Source organism: Pararge aegeria, chromosome 11 (assembly GCF_905163445.1).
Source record: "Pararge aegeria chromosome 11, ilParAegt1.1, whole genome shotgun sequence".
Classification (NCBI taxonomy): Eukaryota; Metazoa; Arthropoda; class Insecta; order Lepidoptera; family Nymphalidae; genus Pararge; species Pararge aegeria.
Window position 1 is genome coordinate 4,641,632 of NC_053190.1, and position 18,313 is coordinate 4,659,944.

General features: G+C 35.4%; 3 protein-coding genes and 1 non-coding gene across 5 annotated transcripts; 2 read left to right on the forward strand and 2 right to left on the reverse strand.

The window, feature by feature from the left end:
• Nucleotides 1-1,301: 1,301 nt before the first annotated feature.
• On the reverse strand, nt 1,302-11,062 carry LOC120627632 (RNA-binding protein 42). The gene is made up of 8 exons (XM_039895645.1): nt 10,857-11,062; nt 10,714-10,780; nt 9,898-10,123; nt 6,750-6,947; nt 6,056-6,196; nt 3,995-4,111; nt 3,250-3,388; nt 1,302-1,691 (listed from the first exon to the last, which is right to left on the reverse strand). The coding sequence occupies exons 1-8, from the start codon at nt 10,858-10,860 to the stop codon at nt 1,558-1,560; spliced, it is 1,026 nt and encodes a 341-aa protein (XP_039751579.1). The 5' UTR covers nt 10,861-11,062; the 3' UTR covers nt 1,302-1,557.
• On the forward strand, nt 2,520-2,593 carry Trnat-agu. The gene has a single exon. It is a non-coding gene; the product is annotated as a tRNA-Thr (tRNA).
• Nucleotides 11,063-11,363: 301 nt separating the features above from the next.
• On the forward strand, nt 11,364-13,677 carry LOC120627613 (RNA-binding protein 7). The gene is made up of 2 exons (XM_039895626.1): nt 11,364-11,597; nt 11,889-13,677. The coding sequence occupies exons 1-2, from the start codon at nt 11,511-11,513 to the stop codon at nt 12,393-12,395; spliced, it is 594 nt and encodes a 197-aa protein (XP_039751560.1). The 5' UTR covers nt 11,364-11,510; the 3' UTR covers nt 12,396-13,677.
• Nucleotides 13,640-16,838, reverse strand: LOC120627612 (TLC domain-containing protein 5-like). 2 transcript variants are annotated; one of them, XM_039895624.1, is made up of 4 exons: nt 16,473-16,838; nt 15,435-15,663; nt 14,688-14,925; nt 13,640-13,739 (listed from the first exon to the last, which is right to left on the reverse strand). In XM_039895624.1, exons 1-4 carry the CDS (start codon nt 16,681-16,683, stop codon nt 13,674-13,676), a joined length of 744 nt encoding a protein of 247 aa, XP_039751558.1. In that variant the 5' UTR covers nt 16,684-16,838; the 3' UTR covers nt 13,640-13,673. The 2 variants fall into 2 exon arrangements, with proteins under 2 accessions (XP_039751558.1, XP_039751559.1); XM_039895625.1 differs by having other exon boundaries at nt 13,679-13,739; nt 14,684-14,925.
• Between the last annotated feature and the right edge of the window lie 1,475 nt (nt 16,839-18,313).

Below are 18,313 nucleotides of genomic sequence, written 5' to 3' on the forward strand. Positions count from 1 at the left end.
TTAACTAAATTTAAGAAGAAAAACAAGTACAATGTAAGTGCTATAATTGATTTGAGAGCCAAAGAAATAATGATCGTAAATATTAAATTATTTTTAAATTTATGTCTTGTTTTATTTCTGTACTATTACTTTCCGACCTTTCAGGTCAGACATTCGAAAGACATTTTGGAGTTAATTCGTTTATAATCTCCATATTGATGGTGACAGTAAAGTTTGGCATAAGGAATAAGATCGCGTGCTTTGAAACACATAATAAGTTTAATAATTATTGAATAGTTCCTATGAAAACGGAGATACCCAACAAGCTGCTCCTATAATGGTTGGTGGGTTTTAAGGATTATTAACACATGTTAATAATAAAAACAGTACTCTCGGCTCGAGGGTGGACACCGAGGATTTCCTAACTCCGGGCTTGCACTGAGAATTCTTAATAGACAAACCATTCTTAGCTTAACTCGGGAATGGAACCCAGGGCCTTGGTATGTATAGCTGCTGAACACGCCAAACACTAGACCAACGTAACAGTTAAAAATAACAACAGGAATAGATAAAAGTAACTGAATTAAGAAGTTAAGACAAACATAAAGACAAAATCGCACCACATTAATGATAAAATAACAGTGAAAAATAGTACTGCTAAAGAAAAGAAAAGAGGAAAAATAAAACCAAAATCACTTATTAGAAAAATTTATTAAGGAATTAACTAAATAAAACTAAGGCGATGAATTATTTAAGGTAATCGGTAATGCTGTATTATGACAGCGTTAATTAATATATTGCATTCTTAAAATTTAAATGGGACTAACTAAACCCTCTGTAATAAAAAAAAGTTATCGAAATCGGATTAGCACTACACTAACTTTTACTTTATAATCATTTTTTTATTGTCCAATGCTCATGTTCCGCTCCATTCAATGGCTGAAAGCTCTGCTCGAAGTTTTGGTGATAATACAAACAACCCCAATGTAAGAATTGGGAAAAATATGCATTATATTATCAAGTATTGGTAATATTGTTACATTGAGGTTGGTCTTAAATTTGTTGTAACCAGGTAACATTTAAATTACCCCGACATTTAATACTGGTATTCTACTAGTCAAGCTTTCATTTGATACCCATATTGAGGAAGCTGTGCAAAAATATGTAATCCGCCATTTTGAGTCACGTTAGCAAAGCTTTCTGATTGGCTGACGCTATTCGACTATGGGCTTAATTATGCAATTTGACCGTAACAATAATTTAGTGACATAAACTCAATGTGATAATAATCATTATACCCCCCCAGTTTACCCCCCCCCCCCTCTTAGGGTCGGCTTTGTTGCCGCACCAACTCATTTTGTTCTAGTGACATCTCATTAGTTGTCTTTAAGATATCCCTTTAGAGATGAGACCGTATTTGCAAGCCTCAATAACAGTTTATTTTTATGTGTCTTATATTTCGTGTGTGCAATAAAGACTTCACTCAATGAAAAAGTAAAGAAAAGTGTGTTCACATAATAAGACAAGTGAGGAAAAATAAAAGTATACAAGTTTTACAATCGATAGTTAACAATTCTGTCAGTTCATATTGCCCGCCATTAGAAGAGAGAGCAGTGCGGCTTTCTCCTTCTCTTTCTTCCGCACGATGTCCAAGGAACGATTCTTCCACGAGCTTTTGCGTAACTTGATTGGTCGACTGCCGACGTAGCGACCTGAAACAAAATGGTGGTATAACTCTGACCTATATTACCATGGCCTTCACTTTGTTTTAGTCTCTAATTTATGGACAAACTTTTGATACTGAAATACGAAGGTTGTCAGAACTAAAGAACAAAAACAAGGTTGTAAAAAGAAGTAACAAGTCTAAGGAATTTAAATTACAAAAATCACTTAGTTCTAGAGTACTCCGCATGTCGAATCATTTGTCTAAGGATAGCCACACTACAGATACTTTACAGTATGGAGGGTAGAGGTAAGGACAGTCATCTGTGTATATGAAATAGTGTCGTCAAAATGTATTAAATTAGGATGGCACCACATTTGCATCAGGGTAACTCTTAAAAGAAGCGCCAAATATAAATATTGTTAGAGTAGGCTTGAAAAATAAACAAGGAAGTATGGAGATACAAGGAAGTAAGGTTATATTTACCACAATATTTTGTACAACGTAAGTTGTTGAAATTCTCAATAATTAACTACTTTAGTCGATAATGATTAATGACATTAAATTTTTTAACTCGGCATACTTCAATTCATCTACGATTGCTACATTCATACCATACCCTGTGCATCCACCAGCGCCATTGTGGAGGATTTTTGAACTGTTATTTAGCGCAACAACTGGACACTTTTTCAACTTTTCTCCCATATAAGATGACTCTCCTTACCTCTACCCTCCATACTTTACAGGTAGTATCTGTACAGACATTCCGTATTTAACAAGGACAAAAAAGCAAAGCGCTCATTTCAAGCAACCTTGAGCCAAATGTGTTATAAGATAACAATAGAGCATAGTTGATAATTTCGCGTAACGTAACATCGGCGCCGTGGCTTAGTTGGTTAAAGCGCCTGTCTAGTAAACAGGAGATCGTGAGTTCGAATCTCGCCGGGGCCTTAAGATGATTAATATTTTACTTTTAAATAAATAAAAATATTAAAATTAATATTTTAGTTATGATTTTAATTTTTTTTTTTAACCGCATATCGTATGGATATTGACAAATTTGCATTATACAAAAAAAAATAAAAAAAAAAGTCCAACTTTAATGCATAAAAAGACTCCTGCATACCATATTAGTTAATAATAAATTAAAATAGATAGTTACATATTACACAAATTTGTGATACAAATTTAAATTACTTGTACCTTTGTTATTATCTATTTAGTTAGTTTTCATTCTTGTACGCAATTTGCGAAATAAAGTTTAAAAAAAAAACTGATTGATACTAACGAGATTCATAACGACAGGCTATGTTGCTTTTTAACCTATCATATATTTCACCTTATATATATTTTTTCAGTCGTTCGATATAATATATATATACACTAATTATTAATAGTTTAGGCTTTTTTTATCTTCATTTTCTTTCCGTACTTAACGCACGATTGCTGTTTGACCATCCTTCCATCCGAAGCCTATTGACACCCCAATGTTGGGCACAGGCCTCGTCTCCCATAAGAGATAAGGTTTTTGAGCAGACCCACTATTCTGCTTCAATGCGGGTTGGTGGGCTATGCTAATATGCTGGGAATGATAAAAAAGAACTTACCATCCATTTCTTTCATGGCCTTGATGAAATCCCCGGGATCTTTGAAGCTCACGAAACCGAAGCCCTTGCTTTTGTTTGTTCGTTTGTCCCTGATCACTTTGGCCCTTTGAAACGATGTGTACTTGCCGAAGGTTCGCGTCTGGAAATTATAAGAATAGAATAGAAAATTCTTCATTGTAACCAAACACAATAAGAAAAGCACAAGGAAACCGTAATAGTACTTAGTGCTTGGGTGCAAAGGTGGCCTTATCACAAATAGTAATATTTTAAAGACAACCTGAGCGTGTGAAGCCGATAAAAAGGTGGAAATTGGATGGTGGATGGTGGATGCAAAAATATAAATAAAATCTCTTCACAATGAGAAGGGGTTAAGGCTGCGTCCGAAATAGATTTTGACTAGTAAAATATTACTGCGAGTGAACATGTTGCAGCATTTTATAATAAAGGAAAAGTAAAACCTATACAGTTATTTTTGAAAAATGGAAATTATCTATATGGTAGGACCGAGACTTTCGCGGGGCCGGGTTAGAATCCTAGCACGCACCTCTAACTTTTCTAAATTATGTTAGAATTAAAACATCACTTGGTTCAACGGTAAAGGAAAACATCGTGATAAACAAAAACAGTCCCCCATAATGTTCTCAGAGGCGTGTGGAGTCCACCAATCCGCACTGGGCCAGCGTGGTGGACTGACGGTCTTAAGTGAGTCGGTAATGGGTTAATATTATGATGATGATAAACTTACAAGTAGTTCATCAGTGACGTCATTGCCCAGGTCCCCGCAAAACATTCTGAAGTCATCGTCGGGCCAGTCAAGCAGTGTGACGTCTTCCCAAACCTGACCACCTGCCGTCCGTACCACCTACAATGATAATAAAATAATTTATCTATTTATACAAACAAGGTTTCTTGAAAGGAGGTACTAAACATATTATGCCACTTTATTAAGATAGTGTTATAATATAATATGGACTAACATTTGGAATAAATATAAATAAATAAAACATCCAAACAAACAAAATGTAGTAACAGCACTAAGAATCAGTTAGGATTCCCGATTCCTGAACGAAAACTGAAAACTTAAAACTAAAAAGTACAGTGGGTAGAAGTTTAAAAGGTCATTCTGTTCTCTTACCTAATTATGAGAAGAAGTAATTGTTAATAAAGGAAAGTAAAACGAACAACCACTTTAATTGCGAGTCATTGAAACGTACTTTCTTACAAACCACAAGTTGCTGACGAGATTGGAGATGAGTATTACCACATTTACATTAAACCTAGTTGCTAGAAGCCGTTATAAGCACCATTGTGACAAAATAATAATCGGTTATAGTTTAGGCATGATAATTAAACTTTATAAAACTATTCAAAGCTATTAAGTCGGCAGGTACTATGATAAGTTATAAGGACCTGCTTTAAATAAAGCTAAAGCAAAGTATTAGTATGAAAAATTTTTACCTAGTAGGTAACTAAAATAAATCTCGAAGTACAAAGCAAATAAATAACTTAAATATGTGCACTGTATTTATGAGAGCCTAACCCAATGTTTCTAACAGTTATGACCAGATTTTTTTTTAAATAAATAAATATACTACGACAATACACACATCGCCTTCTAGCCCCGAATTAAGCGTAGCTTGTGTTATGGGTACTAACATTTTTATGAATATAATACATAAATACTCTTTTCTGTAACTGCTTTTTATTTTCGCCATTGGTTGCCTGAAAGAAATCGCTATGTAGCGATAAGGCCGCCAAATTGTATACGTTGTTTTGTTATACTTTTCTTTTTGTTCTATGTACTTTTTGTGGTGTGCAATAAAAGTATATTCATTCATTCATACTTATAATATATATATAAACACTCAACACTGAAAGACATTCATTTTCATCACACAAACATTTTCCAGTTGTACACGTTGGATCAGGATTTTTTCGTGGAATCGAACCCACGGCCTTGGACTCAGAAAGCAGGGTCGCTGTCCACTGCTCCAATCGGCCGTCAAATTTCAGCTTCGATTCAGCATGCCACGTTGCAATTTGCAATTATCTTTAAGAGTTCATTATTTTATTTTTTTCTCTCTCTTTGGTCTGACATCAGTATTTCACATATGTCTCTGGACTACAATCAGATGTTAGGTATTTATTTGTAGGTTTGGGTCATCACATCCACTGATGTAAAATCCCTATAAAAATAAAGTATAAAAGTTCTGGCGTCACGTCACGATGTGTTTAGCGATAAGGCCCGTTGTACCTGTGTGTTGTATATTTAGTGGTTTTTTTTTTTTATACTTTTATACTGTTAGTTGTACAATAAAGTGTATTTTCATTTTCATTTCATTGTGACGCCGCTGTCTAGATCTCCTAGCAAAGCTGGTCGCCGCCAAGAACAGTAGCACTTTCTCTGCCAGAAGAAATTTAGCATCTTCTGGTTGTATATATAATTTCCCCAGAAGAATGCTGCGTTTATGGATCAACGCGGGGCGGGAATAGTTTAAGTGCAGCGGCGTCTCCGCAGCCACTTTGAGTCTGCATAGATCTGTGCCCTGAAGCTTTAGGTTGAACATGTGTATGTTAAGAAAATGCTATGTTTAGCTCACATAGCATTTTGCTTATCGTGTCATTTTCAGGTTGAACGTGCAGTAACTGGCATCCAGAAGTTTGACGGCCAGGCTGTTGCATGACACAAACTGAATGGCATTACAAGGTAAACGATAACTCACAAGTGTGTGTTTTTATCATAGGTGGAGCAGTAGCTTTAGAGATAATGCGATCCCACTTCCGAGGAAGGAATTAAATGGATTACCTTTCTATGCTTCTTCTCCTTCTTAGCCTTGGGCACAGTGGTCTCAGCGACGGGGGTGGGCGGGGGCGGCAACGGCGTGGGCAGAGTCAGCTCCACCACTTCCGGTTCTATTTTCGGAGGGGAGGGAGCCCGTTCGCGTTTCTGAGGGTATAATATTTTTTTTAAGTGTTCATATTTTATAATTATTAATTTCAGGTCTTATAACGCCACTGCCTTAAAAAATTATTTGGATATTATGAGGTATGGGAATAACTTTCAGCATTCCCAAAGGCTAAAACGGGACCCTATTACTAAGACTCCGCTGTCCGTCCGACTGTCAGTCCCTTGATCTGTCACCAGGCTGTATCTCATGAATCGTGATAGTTAGACAGTTGAAATTTTTAAACATGATGTATTTCTGGTGCAGTCATAACAAATATTAAAAAAAAAAGAATAAAATAAATAGTTAAGGGGGCACCCATACACAGACATGATCCATTATCTATAAAAAATATAGATATATATATTTTTATAGATAATGGAACTTAACATTTCGTGCGCGAGTACGACTCGCAGTTGTCTGCTTTTTTTTTTTTAATTCTATTTATTAGCTATATGGAGCAAAATGAGCAAATTCTTTCAATCGTATTTGTGCGCCTATAGAAAATTTTAGTAGAGACTATAGAAAATTTTAGTAGGACAAACAAGTTTTTACCCTTTTCTTGCTTTCACTTTTATCTTTCTTGGATTCATCCTCTTTGGGTTGCTTGTATAGTTGAGGGGCTGCCGACAGAACTATGGGTTGCGGCCGGGGCGGTGAAAGTGGTGCGAGCTGCGGGCCTGGCACGCCTGGTCTGAGGTATAAGTTGCTTGGAAACCCTTCTTGTATTCCTGATGGACGATGACGTTGCACCTGGAATGGTTAAGGAGCTCTTAATTTTAATCTTTAATGACTCCATGACAAAATCCTGATCCAACATATTTTGTGCACTTAATACTATAAATGACTCCTAATAATATTATAAATGTGAAAGTGTGGATGTTTGTTACTCAATCACGCAAAAACGGCAGAACGGATTTGGATGAAATTTGGCTTAGACAAGTCAAAAATATCTTTATTCAAGTAGGCCCATAGGTAGCACTTTTGATGCGTACATTACATTAGTATTACACGGTAGTGAGATGATGGCGATGACCATATTCGTAAACTTAAAACTAAAGCTACGAGGGTTCCAAACGCGTCCTGGTCCAAGAAGAAGCCCACAACAAACTTAGCCGGGTATTTTTTTTTATCACCATCTCACATTGTCATTTAAAATTATAAGAAGAGCAACCTGGTCATGGAAAAGAACTTAGGCTTCTTTTACATTCCCGAGGTAAAATGGAAAATTGTTTAAGAGACAAGCTTTGAAATTTGGTAGGTGACATCCTATGCTATGGAAAAGGGCATGTACTTTCCATACCGATCTCTCAAATAGTTCACGTGGTAAGATTAAAAATTGTTAACTAGCGAAGCTTAAGACCCAATTCTGAAGTCCACACGAAATCGCGGGCAGAAGCTAGTTATAACGTAAATGTATGGAGGAATGAATATATTTTTCTTTCACACCACAAAAAGTACATAAAAAAAAGAAAAGTATATACATGTACAAAGTAAGTATGTAGCAAAACTAGATATTGCACGCGGTCTTCTTCGGCGTTTATTACGGTTTTTTTTTAATCCCGTGGGAAACGTTTGTTTTTCTGGGATAAAAACTAGATGGTACTGTCCCTTCTACGTCTCCAACTAGAGTATGCCAAGTATCAAGTTGATTAAAATGAAAGTTTGGCTGATATATTTTTTTTTAAATACGGTCTGGACACACTTTTTTTATGTTTATAGACGAGCGCTTGACTGCAATCAAACCTGATGTTAAGCGATGATGCAGCCTAAGGTGGAGCGCGCTTGCCTAGAAGATGCCTATACTTTTAAAAAATCGTCCAAGTCATACGTTTTGAGTTAACTAAATCAAATTGTCGTATTTCCTATACTGCGAAGGTCGGTTAATAGCTCAGTCGATAGATCAAAGCAGACACATTACAAACGTCGTCCACTGTTCAACCGGCTCAATCTAGTTTGCGTTTCAGGAGAAGCTTCCTAAGTTCCTACATACAGTGCAGTCCTTCAAATCAGCCCCCTGAAGCTATGCCGCTGTGAGGGGGGGAGACACAGCCTCAGCGGACCTATATGGAAATCCCTCAACCGCCTTAGAGCAGTTGGAGAGGACCAAGGCAATCTTGCAAAGTGAGGTTTAATCTTGGAAAACGATACGGAATGCATCTGTGGTCATCTGAGGCCATTACGCACATAACCGGGTGCCCCGCGTGCCCGACAACCTGTACGGCTAGCATGGGAAATGGGGCAATTATCTCCCACAACTTTATCAATATCCAAATAATATATGTGTAATAATAAACGGGGGTAAACTCGTTGTATTTTTAAAAATTCATTGTACTATTAACATTTGCATTTGTCACCACAATCCTAAAACGTAAGCTTTAAAAACAAAAAATGAAATTACAGACAGGTGCACCATTATTTTTAAGCAAGTGTTTAAAAATCGCAATATAGCAAATTACACTTGGCCCTCTGTCTTTTAATGGCAGAATTGACAAGATTAAGAAAAAGCAATGCAAAAGGAAAGTCGGTATTTACTTACTTCTAAAAATTTAAGAACATTTTTAGTTGCAGTGAAGGAGAAGTGAGCGAGTGCATAAATGCTACACACGCGCTATATGGGGGGGCCAGTTAGTTTTGTATAGAATAAGGTTGTTTTTTGTTGTTAGTACTACCATAGGTTTAACTACATTACTAACACGATATGGACAAATGTACGAAATAAAGATTTATTATTATTATTAGCAATATTTATTATTCTTTAAAATAATTGTTTTATAAATATAACCTAAAATAAACTATTTAAAACTAAATAAAATCTAAAACATCCTCGAAACCACCGCAGCGAGGCACAGTTCCTAAGATGCTGGCAGCATGACCAAACTAATTTGTTGGCCAAGGTAACTGCTAGCTCTAGGATCACCTGTAGACTCGATAACCCTTTTCGATAATTCTTTGAAAAGAGCTCTAACCTCTGGACCCCACGGTCCCAAAGTCTACTCCAAAAGGCACAAAAATGAAGCTGCTATCCAGGTTTTCATTTTTACGCCTCTTGGCCTGCTCGGCACTGGTAGCAGCCATTATTTATTATTATTATAAATTACATACTGAACATATACTGAATATTACTGCAACTACATTGATGCGAACCAGCCCAGCCAAACATTTTTAATATAAAATCTTAGTCAAAATCCTCATTCAACCATTATTGCGTGCAGTGCATTGTGTTCAAAAACAGAGAAGACGTCCCAAGCATGTTGCACTAAACACCCGCGGAATGTTGCTGGCTCACAAACTTTATATGATTAAGTTTAGAACATTAGAGGTAAAATAATTACTATCAACTGCTAAATGAATGCAGTGACTAACCGCCTGTTTGAGAAACCCTACTAAAGTGGAGGGGTTTCTGATGCTCCAAAATTAGTTGTGCACACCGATTCTGTATATTCTTAATTCTGAGGTTTAACGAATATAATTTCATATGAATGCAATGCAATGTAGAATGCCTTGCCTGAAGATGTAGTGACTGCAGAATCACTGAATCAGTTTAAGAATAGACTGGATAAACATCAAAAAGACAAAGAGTGCAAGAAATGATATAGACGCATCAGCGAAAGCTGCTTAGTTTATTATATAATAATAATAATGAAGAATATTTAGCTACTGTTCCACTTAAGAGAGAGTAAAAGTAACAAACCATACTCACTGAGGCAGGCACCATGATGGGGTTCATCGATGGTGGTGGGGGTGGTGGTGGTACAGTAGGGTACATCAATCTTGTTCCCATGACGTCAAATGGTTGTAAGAGTGAGTTTGGTGGGGGGTGCGGTGGTAGCGAACGCTCTAACTGTTGCTGCACAGCGCCGAAAGTTGCTGCACCGATCACGGGACGTAAAGACACCATCTCAGTGCCAGATATCTCAGCCTCGAATCTGAAGTATAAATTGTGAATGCAATATTTTGGAGTAATCTCTTAAAAATGTAAATTAGTAAAATTATGATCATTGATCGATAGCAACACACATGAAGTTACTTATAAGTCATTAAATGTTGTTTGCTAAACTTATTTAATTTAATTGGATTTTTACTTTTTAACAAAGTCAATGTTTACCTTTTTGTAAAAGTTGCAACTCTAATTAATTAAATTTTGAAAATGTAAGGCTAGTTTTATAGTTTTGAGGCTTACGGTTTTATTCAGATTATCAAAGCACAAAACACAACCTAATAAGTATGGTTGGTTTTAGAATAAAATTAATTCTATTTTGCTTAAGTTTTCTGCCAGTTAAATTTGCAGTTGCAGCATCAATCTCTATTAATAAAGTTAAATGCTTCATTTAAATAACATGCTTATATGCTTGAACTAAAAAACACTGCTTCAGTATATACTTATTGTTTAAACGCCCATCTCTTTATAACCTATTGTTATTTACACTGTAACCTTAACCAAAAGACACTTATTGAACTTTTTCACAAGAAATGTTTAGCTGATATAAGAGAAAGAGACTATGGAATGAGAACATACCTCGACATTTCATCTTGCATTTGTTGGAATTTGCTGGAGTCGTCCATGATGCTGCGCAGGATTTTAACTAAAAGAAATCCAAAACGTTTACGTAGTAACGTTATAAATGTAGTTCAAATTTATCCTCGTTTAATAGTACGTACACATTGATGCATTTTAGGGCTTCCGCAGCTATCTGCACCTTTATCTAAAATTTCTGGGCAGATACGAAATTTGAATTATAACCTTTCTATAATTAGCTCGAAACTAGTAAGAGGATGATGTTACGATAAACAGAAGTTAATCTGAATCCAAAAAAGCGAATTAAAAAGTAATCTCGACTTCGAAATAATTCTAAATACCTACTCAATTTAATTAACATTGACAACTAACCTAAAATAAGTGGATCATACAGATAAAATTTAAATAAAAACTGAGACCGGAGACAGAGAAGTAAACAAAATTTTTTTGTTTATGGTCCAGTATGTCAAAGTGATGTTTCAGGATTAATAAGAATATAAACACTAGGGTTAAGGACCTCTGTTATTGTATAATAGAAGTCAGCGGTCTATTTTGTAAAATGCAACAAATAAAAAAACCACAACAAAAAATGGTGGTTGATGTCCATGAAAAACAAATAAATCATACTTAATCTGTGGATTCTGCGGACGACGACTGACGTTTCATGATTCCTTTTCACCATGGATAGTTTTTAATCTGTGCTTGTAAATTAATTACCAAGCAATAAGAATTTTTCTGAAACTGCGAAAATTAATGAATTATGCTCAATTAGAATACCTCTGATCAATTTTACAGCCATGATTGAAGAAGACAGCAAAACACTCTGGTGTGGCAATTTAGCAGAACAGGTTACTGAAGAACTGTTGTACGAACTCTTCTTGCAGGTTTGTTGTTTTGTAGTTTTCTTATGACATGCACGGTAAGGACTCGGTAGTTGGATTATGTTCTAGGCTAGAGAATGCATTTTCACTCTGGATGGTACCCAAGTTTAACGAGCCCGGAAGCAGATGCTGGTATATCATTCCACACCTTATCATATCAGAAATATAAATTAAAAATGCTTACGAGTTTAAACCACATAATTATGTAGCCATTCATTGTTTTCGTTATTTTATTATAGAATGGAGGAAAATGATTGCATAAATCTATGTCTAACTACTTATCTCTTATTGCAGGCTGGTCCACTGGAAAAAGTTAGAATCCCAAGAGATCGAGATGGGCGACAAAAAAACTTTGCATTCATAACATTTTGTCATGAGGTATCAGTACCATACGCTATTAACCTTCTTCGCGGTACTTCTTTATTCCACAGAGCATTAACTCTGGATACAAGATGTAAAGTTGCAAAGCTCCCTCCCGTAAGATATGGTGATGCACCTCCTGACTTCAATAGCCAACCAAGCATTGCTAAACAGTTTTCCGATATGACTAAAAGACTATGGGAAGAAAATCCCAAACCTAGCCACATGCCAATGCAGAGGCCTGACAGAAATGATAAGCTTGTAATGGCCAGTTTACAAGGCAACTGGTCTCACAGACATCACCCATACAAACCTAAAGATAGCAAGGCACACAGTCAGCATGATTATAGACATAAAGATGACAGTTATAAAAGAGGGAATAAGAACAAACATCCCTCATGGAGAGATAAGAGGGCTTATGGCAATCGTAGGAGAGACTGACCAAAGTGTAACAATGTTAGGCTTGTTTAATTTGTTGGAGACATTAAAGATAGTGACAAATTTTATGAGAGCATACTTTTAAAATATGTTGATAGCAAATAATTTTAAATGCTGCCCATATTTGACTAGATTAAAAAATTCAAGTGTGGACAATCTTTATATTACTTTTTTATTGGATAATATGTTTTATTATATAAAAACAACTCATAACATTTTTTAACACAATGGTGTTTACCATTTTCCCTATTTTTAAAATAAACCTTAAATTCCACTTTGTAAATGACTTGTTTGTGCCAATTGAGCACAAGGCACTTTACAAAATATGTTGTGTATATTGAGAAAAACAAACATTTTAAAATGTTCTTTATGTTATTAGACTAGTAAAAAGAAATGAATGTATAAAAATATATATAGGAGCATATAAAAATATATAAAGAAAATGTTTTATTTCTTCTGTTTATTAAATATTGCATATTATTTTGTACTCAATATAAACAGCTGATGGACAGCACTGTTCACTGTCTATTTAACATGTGCAGGATTTTGTTAAAGGTGTAATTATAACTAACTCAAGCCATGCTATTGGTTTATTTTCCATTGCTGTATGAGAATAGGCAGAAAACCAATCTGATTGGTAATTTTTTTTGTTTTAATTTTAGTGACGTTCTTATCTCAGAATAAATCATGTAACCTATATATTGTCTGATATGTATAAAATGACTAAGCATTGATTTGTTTGAAATAACGGAAACATTTTGTTATTTCTGTATTTTCAATGAACATAATAAATAACATATGTTTCATTTTCATTGAACCCCTCAGTTCTCCAAGCTATGTGCCACGCCCATTTCCACTTCAGCTTTGTGACTCTAGAGTTATGTTGGTAACTCTAGTTCTACTACGGATCTCCTCATTTCTAATTTGAATATGAGATAATCTCAGCATAGCTGCTAATGAGGGCTTAGTATGCAACCAGGTTTTTAGATCCATTGGCAGCACGTTGGGGTACCAAGACAACATCAAACAAATCCCTGGAAGCTGCTGGAAACAAACGGTCCAGGACAGTGGATTTTAGAACTCCCTACAAAAGACCCCCATGTCCAGCTGTGGACTTCAATCGGTTGAAATGATCGTGATCTTGATGATTGGATTCACGCTGTCCTCGTATTTTTGAACTGGGGGACTACGTTTGTGAGATATCCTTTCAATGAGCTTATACATACATAACAAACATGTAATTAATGTTGCACTTTTTTATTAAATGTCATTTATTGTATCTCAAGGCACTATTTCATTTATCGCTACATTTACCCTGACTTCATTGGCAAACCCTTTAAATTCCTCCTGAAATTGAAAAAATATATTAGGTATATAATAAGTGTGCCAACATATTATTGGTACACTACGCGTTTTGAGCAAGTGCAATCTAAATTTTTCGTTGAGAAAGACACGAAGCTTGTTTAGTCGATTCGAATCTAAATATCATCGATGAAATTGATTTTCGATGAAATACGAGAAAAAATTGCCATTGCATCCCACGACGCACATAACTTTAATTTAACCCACTTACAAAAAAGTAGGAGGTTTCAATTGAACCGAATTCGGTGGTATTTTTTTTTTATGGCCACCGGAACTATACTGTATTAAATAATGCACGGGTTCGACTATGGTACCTATAGGCTATACGGTTCCTATGCAATTCATACTCGTCACAAGAAAGCTGCTGAGGAATGAATTGCGGGGACAACTCAACCATTAAAGCCCAAATTAAGGAAAAGAAATATTTTGTAAAAGTTTATAAGCAGTTGACATTTGGCTATTAAAACTAAGATTATATCAAATCTTGCCACGAATATGTGAAAAAAAATTGTTTGACATAAACGCCCATTTTTTTTATACACAACTAAGTATATTTGATATGCAACTAAGCAGAAAGCAAGAAATAAATATTTTCTACAACATTTTTAAGTCGGTGCCAAGTAAAGTTAAGAAATTTACTATTATTGTAATATAAAATATAATTTGAAATTTTTTTTGTCTGATTATTTGTTCGAGGTAATCTCCGAAACAGCTGAATCCATTTGGACTTGACATTCACAGCCAGATTTTTAAAACTGTTCGTACCTACCCTACTTACATTGTACCACACAAAATATAGAATTGATTTCCATGGAATTTTTTCACTAGAGGTAAGGTGAAAATGGGTAACATAAATTCTGGGCAATCGAAGTTGAGAGTTCGCTTAACAGATTTAATATCGTAACAAAGTAAGAAAATTAGGTACCTACTTACAATTTTATTTTTATACTTGTACGTAACGTAACTAAGTATCTCATACACGAGGATTAAGGACACTATGTATAAGGACACGGAAATTATCTTTTCGTCCATGTCGAGAAAGTCAGAATTGAGCATTTCGAAGACCAGGTAAGTGCAGAAAAATGCGCGTATAGTCAGGAACATGACGAAGTATATTATTTCCACCAGGTAGAAAATTAAAGTTTGACCATATCCTTCGTAACGCAGCAACCTGGGGAAATAGGATTCATTATTTGATAATGTTTGTGTGCGAATTTTTCAACTACCACATTATACCTACCTACAGAAGAGATACAGTAGTTTGCGCCTTTGATCGTTTAGTAACTGCCGACGTAGGTGTAGTGTAGGCAGCATCGCGGCAGTGTAGAAGCTATCTATATAGACTATAGCTCTGTCTACTACAAGCTTCTGCTAGATTGAAAATGAACTTTAGATTGAGGAATATTAGGTCAATTTTAAGTTACAAAGAATCACCGGTGTTTAACCTGGTGCTGGTTTCATCATCATTATATGTATATAATAAGTATTTTCTGTTTGGTGCGCCCCCAGGTTAAATAGGCCCGGTCTAAAAATAAGCCCATAACAAGCATACCTTGTGGAATTCTGTCAGACATTTTTTATTTTTGTTTTCCTTGGTACATACATTGGCTTAATACTGATTTCCTCATGAGATTTCTGCAAAAGACCTATATAGTTCAAAACTTTATTATTTCTATTTACCACCGGGTTTGCAGAAACGGATTTGTTATTTCCATGAGCGCAAGCGTGCAAGCAAAAGTGCACCCGGCATAGGCTTTACTCAAGTAGATATTGACAGCGATCAGTGCGGTCAGGTGGTGTGCCAGGATGACGAGGCTGTTGCTCATGTAGACGAGGCACCACAGCAGGTCAAAGGCGAAGTATCCCCACGACCACAGCATTAGTGCGTACTCGCCGTAAGATATTTTCACTGTAATGAGTTATTATAAAGAAACTTGAATCCCGACACGACCTTCACTTATTAAGTTAACGACGAAGTAGAATAAGAAGTTATTATAAGCCTTTTGAACTTTATAAGGAACTTATTGCTCCTTAAAATGTAATAAACTCATTCGAACTTATACGATACGCTCCGTCGAACTTTTTAAGCTCTTTCAAACTTATTATGCTTATTAGAACTATTTAGCTAATTCAAACGTATCGACTTCATCAGATACGGTTTATTAGAAACTAACAGGCATAAGCTCTCTAGAAACTAATACGGACATAATTTAAGGCTTACCAATGCAGTGTACCACAAATTAAAACTTCTTGCCCTAATTCCTATTTCCTACGTCGGATGCCCAATGATTATATTATAGTTAATTTGGTTTCTGCATGGTAGAAACTCAAACATAGATATTAAAGGATAAATTTGGAGATAGTCTATTGGTCAAGACTTCATCTTTAGTTTCAGGAGTGGCGTTTGCGTTTTAAACAATTCAATATCTCTTGTTTTAGCGGTTAAGATAAACATCCATAATGTCCCCAAAGATGACGACTACCAATCTGAACCACGGCCTCTATCCTTCTTATTCTGACCACGAGACCCGCGCCCTGTAGTGGGCCGGTTGATAATGATAACGATGCTGAATCCTGCTGGAATCGGACGATGAATTTGTGGAACGGAATCTTTCCTTGGCGTTCGAAACGGCTAAGGATATTTCCCAAAGAAAAAGTTGAGTTCACTATAATTTTCTTGTCAACATCTCATTTGCACCTCTAATATACAATACTTACTAGTGAGTCTGCATTGGTCGACGGAGGTAATGCCACATTGATGCACCCCTACTAAGGTAGCAATAGACCCATGCAGTAATGTTACCATCCTCGAATGCCACTCTGGGCTTTTTTTTGGTGCCGCATTAGTAACCCAAATGTAGGACCATCCCCAGAAGGCAAATGAGCACAATTTCAGCAAAGATGCCGTTGATAGTTCATGAGACGCCATAAATAATCCGAATTATAAAATGAAAGTTATTAAAGTAGTTTTAGTTGTAGGATTTTATAGGTAGGTATATGGTCATGTTTATTTTACCATTTAAATACCATTATCGTATCAATTTAATACATTTTTATATTTATTATTTGAATGGCAAGTAAACATGTTGGCTTTGTTTTGGCTTTTGTATTGTCTTAGTTTGTCATATAAGTCGAATGTGATATAAATGACAGATTGAATATAATGTACTTTCCCAAAGAATATATAAACACTACACTACACTACAGGTTAGATAAGGCAGCTACAATCACCCCTTACAACCAGATGAGATTACAGCCAGTCTCCAAAAAAACCATCGCTTTGATGCTACACCTACTCACAGAATTAAGAACATACAGAAACCGTGTAGGTACACGACTTATATTGAAGCATCGAAAACCACTCCACTAGTAGTGTCGCTTTATCCATTTAGCATTTGACAGTTACAATTTTACCTTTAAATGTATGAAAATAAAATGGGAAAAGTTTGTGATTTAGCAACTTGCCGGGGGGTGTTAAGTGAGACGTGCTTTTTGACTGTTTTTCGACACAATGCTCTGCATGCTATAATGGCTGAATGAGGGTTCTGTATGTCCTTAATTCTGTGTAAACCTAGTATTGTTCAATACTCAACTTACTAATTTTATAATGACGAACGGTTGAACAGATTTTGATATAATTTAGTTAAAAGATAGGCGTCCGTGTTCTGGAATAAACAAAATAAATTTCTGTTCAAAAATCAGTTCTGACCAACTTCTTAAACCAATTTATTAGCGAAAAGAACCCAAATATTAAAAGAGAAGACTAAAAAAAAATAAAACCACGTTTGTTAACTACATACATTTATTAAAAGTAAAGAAATACTAGGTATACAAATAATTCAACAACATCAAGTATACCTACCTAGTAAAATTGTCCCTCGCATGGATAAAAATACCTATCTATAAATTATAGGTATGCACTTAGATAGAACCTATTCTTCTTAGGTATGTAGGTAGAACCTACTTTATTCTTCTTCAACGGGTTAAAGGAGATTAACCTCAGTTTAACGCTGTCCTTAATGTTAAATCTGTGGTTAGAGGTAGGTACTCGGAATTCTTGCGGTTAAAAAGTACCTACTATAAGTCTATAAGCTTAGGTGTTAACGGTTAATACCTTAATGCTGATAGGTACCAGTCATTTAAGGCTTACTGTTTTAAGATGGATTTTTTTTATAAATCTCTAGATTTCAGCCTGAGAACTTACCTAAGTACGTACAATCTATATTTATGTAAATAACCGGGCCTTCTCGTATGCCAATAATTGTCGAATAACGTTATTGTGCGTTTTCTATATTCATAAATAAACCTCACGATTAAAAGCACATGCATTTTTAATGTTATAAGGGTTTACCTAAGACGTTTTGTTTGAATACTAGCGTACCCAGCCCGCTTCGCCGGGCTAGATTTTGCTTTATTTTATTTAAACAATAAATTTACATTATTAAATTTTTAATAAAAGCTGTAGTTGACAGTTTGACAGTTCAGAAATAGGACACTTTCTCTTTTGTATGTAGTATAGATAGATAGAAGATTACAATATGCTTTTGTTTTTATATATG